This window comes from Cryptomeria japonica, chromosome 10 (genome assembly GCF_030272615.1).
Source record: "Cryptomeria japonica chromosome 10, Sugi_1.0, whole genome shotgun sequence".
Lineage (NCBI taxonomy): Eukaryota > Viridiplantae > Streptophyta > Pinopsida > Cupressales > Cupressaceae > Cryptomeria > Cryptomeria japonica.
Window position 1 is genome coordinate 44743217 of NC_081414.1, and position 3999 is coordinate 44747215.

General features: G+C 37.3%; 1 protein-coding gene across 1 annotated transcript; it reads right to left on the reverse strand.

The window, feature by feature from the left end:
* Positions 1 to 2447: 2447 nt before the first annotated feature.
* Positions 2448 to 3492, reverse strand: LOC131029412 (mavicyanin). The gene is made up of 2 exons (XM_057959890.2): positions 3141 to 3492; positions 2448 to 3023 (listed from the first exon to the last, which is right to left on the reverse strand). Exons 1-2 carry the CDS (start codon positions 3310 to 3312, stop codon positions 2647 to 2649), a joined length of 549 nt encoding a protein of 182 aa, XP_057815873.2. The 5' UTR covers positions 3313 to 3492; the 3' UTR covers positions 2448 to 2646.
* Between the last annotated feature and the right edge of the window lie 507 nt (positions 3493 to 3999).

A 3999-nucleotide genomic window follows, 5' to 3' on the forward strand; every position in this document is an offset into this window, starting at 1 on the left:
GGGCCATGAGTGAATTGGTCTTTACCTCCTGAAAAATGGTAACATGGGCTTTTGAAAAGTTACACCGCTAGCTTGCCTCTCTCCGCTGAAGACACATGACATCATCTCGTGATGTCGTGGTCTTTATCTTCCCTGCACTTTCAACCACGGGGAAGCGCAAACCGTTATATCTATCATGTCTTTATCAATCGGTCGAAATACTTAGAAATTTTGGACAGGAAAATTTGATGGGCATGGGCACAAATATTAAAATGAGACCGACTACAGGGAAAATTTTCATGCAACTTAGGAAAACCATTAGATAGACCGGTCTAACATGATTTAGTGCTTAGGAAATAAAATGGCCTTGCCAACGATAACCGACCCTTAGCCTAAGTGGGAAAAGGCAACGACAAAATATAACAAGGTTAGGGTTTTTTCTTCACAAGGCATAGTCGGATTTTCACAAACCCTAAACCCCAAACCTTGAACTTTGACAGAGGACACAATAAAACCAAAATGATCACTATGTAAGCTCAAAAATGAAAATTCTTGTGCAATCATTTTTCAAGGCTATCAGGAAGAAAGAATAGTGAATAACTAATTAAGTGGAGGAATAGAGATCCAAGAGGATACTTCCCAATTAAGGTCACCTAGCTTTGAGGTGTAGGTTGAACTCAATGAAGTTTTAAGCCACCTAATAAGTAGGAGTTATATTGTTTCTAACCATTCGTATATAATGTAAGAGCATCTTGGGGAATTGAGTAATCAACATTGAAACTAGACAAAAAATTCTTTATTTATGTATTTTTTTTAGATCTAAGTAACTTTTGAATTTTAAAAATTAAAATTAAAATGGCTTTCCCTTTCAAATTGGTGCCCTAATTTTAGGGAGTCATCCATTTACCACATAATTTATTGCTGGAATAGAGAGTTGGCATGAATTAAACTTGGAGGGATTTTCAAGTTGGGTGTTGCAACCTTGTTAACATGCTTGGATACCATATTGGTATGCTCATGTGCAAGAGGAATTAAAACTAAGGATTTATGTTTGTTCGAGTCTTGCATAATTAATTTTTAGATTCAAAAACCTTGTTTGAGTTTTGCATATCAAAATTGACTCCTCTTAGGGTGATTCCATTGGAGATTTGGTTGATGGAGTTCAACTCTTGGTTTTGGAAATATGTGCAACATTGAGGGAGGAGTTCCTAGTTTCTCTCCTATTTTCCTTCTCAATCTTTCTTGGAAGTTTGACTTGGATATCTTCTCATTTAGGTGTCGCATTAGAGAAATGGATAAAAGAAGAACGTCAAGTCAAAAGTGAGGTTGTCTTCTTCATTATTTCTTGTAGTTTAAGTGAATAAGAGACTTTGGGGTTCCATATACAAGTTTGAGAAACTTTTTGGTGAGTATGACCATTTTTTAGAGAATAATGCTAATGTCAACTATTGTTATTGAGTAGTGGGTTTAATATGTTAGTTTTTGGTTTGGAGTATTGTGATAAGAATCATAATATAGGTTGCTTATCAATTTAATAGGGCATTCATACTACTTAAATTTTCCCATGCAACCTTGGTGTGACATTGTTTACCTACAATAATGAAAATTACATTTTCCTACATGTTGTGGCTATGAATTGTGTCCAAAAATTAACTTGTTTTGAGAGTAAATGTTAAACATCTCTTTGCAATTTGAAATTAGTCAATCAAATGGTTGTGAGAGTATTATAAATTTTCTATTTATAGTAAACACACATTTAAAAGACCCCCAATATTGGTTTGCAATTTCATCTTGCAAATGACCTCTATTTGATAAACCATTTGTGGTAAATTAAACCACAACTTTTAGACCATATGAGTAGGTTTCTTAATTTAGTTTTCCTTACAAGATTTAGTACCTTAGTACCTTTGTTGACTTTGTAAAAGTGGATGAACTCTTTCTACAAGGGAAAGGTTGATGTTCATTTGGCTTTCTAGCTTGACTACATCAAATTTGTTCACAAGTCTTAAAAGACTCTCGTATTCCACTAATGCCATCAAAATCTTAATTATTAAAGAAGGAGAGAGATGTAATTTTTTTCTCTCTCTAAGAATTATGGCTTCTTCCATCTTACCATTCAGACTTAAGGGGATATTACTCAACCAAATTCAGTTGGGGCACAATTTTATCTTCATTCTTTCAAAAGTTCAAGCATAACACATTCAACAAAATTTTGGCTTCTTTCAACTTGCAATTAAGGCTTGGAGTTTATTCAGCCAGATTCTTGCAGGAAAAAATTGCAACTTCATCCTTTAAAAATATCATCTACAATTAACAAGAATTTAATTTCTTTCAACTTACAATTGAAATCACGCAATTTTAATCTTATCTTTTTGAAAAATTTCAACATTTCACTATCTAGAATTTTTTTTCAGCAAACCATTCAACTTCACCAACAAATCAAAACCCTTTCAAATAAACATTGTGAATAATAAACACAATCAATAACTGTGTGCAGACCATCTATAAAATTCCAATAAAATCAGAGTACAAATTACAAAGCTCTATAAAATCACAAAATGCCACATAATTTATTTGGCCAAAGAACTGCTGCCCTGCAGCAGAACCCATCCATATCACACGAGCCACATAAATCTGAAACGCACTGTCTCTCTCCTGGCTAATAAATTACAAGACAAATGCAGCCGCCATAACCAGAACAGCTCCAGAAAAGAGCCCAATATTCTTCAGAATTGGTGCACTGTCAGAAGTAGAAGAAGTGGTGGTGGGTGTGGTGCCAGAGGGAGTGGTGGTGGTGGGGGGGCTATTGGCGGCTGGAGTAGTGGAGGGAGTTGTACTGGCGGCGGCGGTCACCGGAACAGCAATCTTCATTCCTCCTGCACAGTGACCGGGAGTTCCACAAATGAAGTACATGGTACCTGCAGTTTTCAAGGACACCACTGTGTTACCACCGGTGTAAGATTGAATGGCATTGGAGGAACTGCAGGCAGTATAGTCCGCCTTGCTCACTTCCATCACGCTGTGCAAGCTAGTGTATTGAAAACCTGCACAAAAAAGAAGAAAAGATCAAGTAAATTCTGGTTAACCCACAAACGAAAAAACAGAGCATGGATGATGACAGAATTGGGCAAAATGCAAAATGCAAAATTCTGTCTTCTTACTGAGGCTGTCGCCGACTTTGAATGTTTTTCCTTGCAGCCATGTGTTGAAATCGGTGCTGGCATCCCACCCAGCTGAGTCTCCCACTGTGTACTGCGTTGCATGACATGGCATGCCCAACAATGCAATCCCTACGACAATTGACAGAAATGTAATTATGCTTGAAGACTCCATCCCCTCTTTCTGTTAAATTGCAGAGTATAGAATGCTGTAGGAGTAGAGAAGAGAAGAGGAGTTAAAAGAAAAGTGTGTGGAGAGTTGGGTTGTCGATGTAATGATATATAGGGAGAAGGGACGTATTGGTTTGCCTTGGCTTTCAAGTTTCCATCATTATATTTTATTTTTCAAGGAATGATAACAGGTTTTAGATTACTTAACGGGATTGTTTAATACAGATTGGTCGCCGCCTGGCTGTAACAGGTGGGTGATGGGATGGGTCCTAGCGACTTTATCGGGCAGCATTATTACAAGCAAAGCATATGGACCTGTCTGTGGTGGTTGCAAACTCTCTTTTTCTCTTTAGTTTTTGTGATGAATGGATCTTTCTGTGGTGGTTGCAGATTGGTTTGGTAAGGTTCAGTGAAAGTTGGTACTTGGTTAGTTAGAACCTTTGGCCCAGTGGACCCCCTTGTTTGCTGGATTTTGAGGTTGAACAGAGCAGAAATTCTTAAATATGGAGGATCTACTCCAAATCCGGATGAACATGAACATGGAACGTGGTGTTTATACCTACAAGATTCCATGACTAATTGTCACTTGTCCACTGGAGAATTTGGGGAAGACCAACACTTTGATTTGTCTGTTTTGCAGTGGGTATAATGCATGATTCAATTCAGGTTTATCCTTTACTCAAAAGGCTTT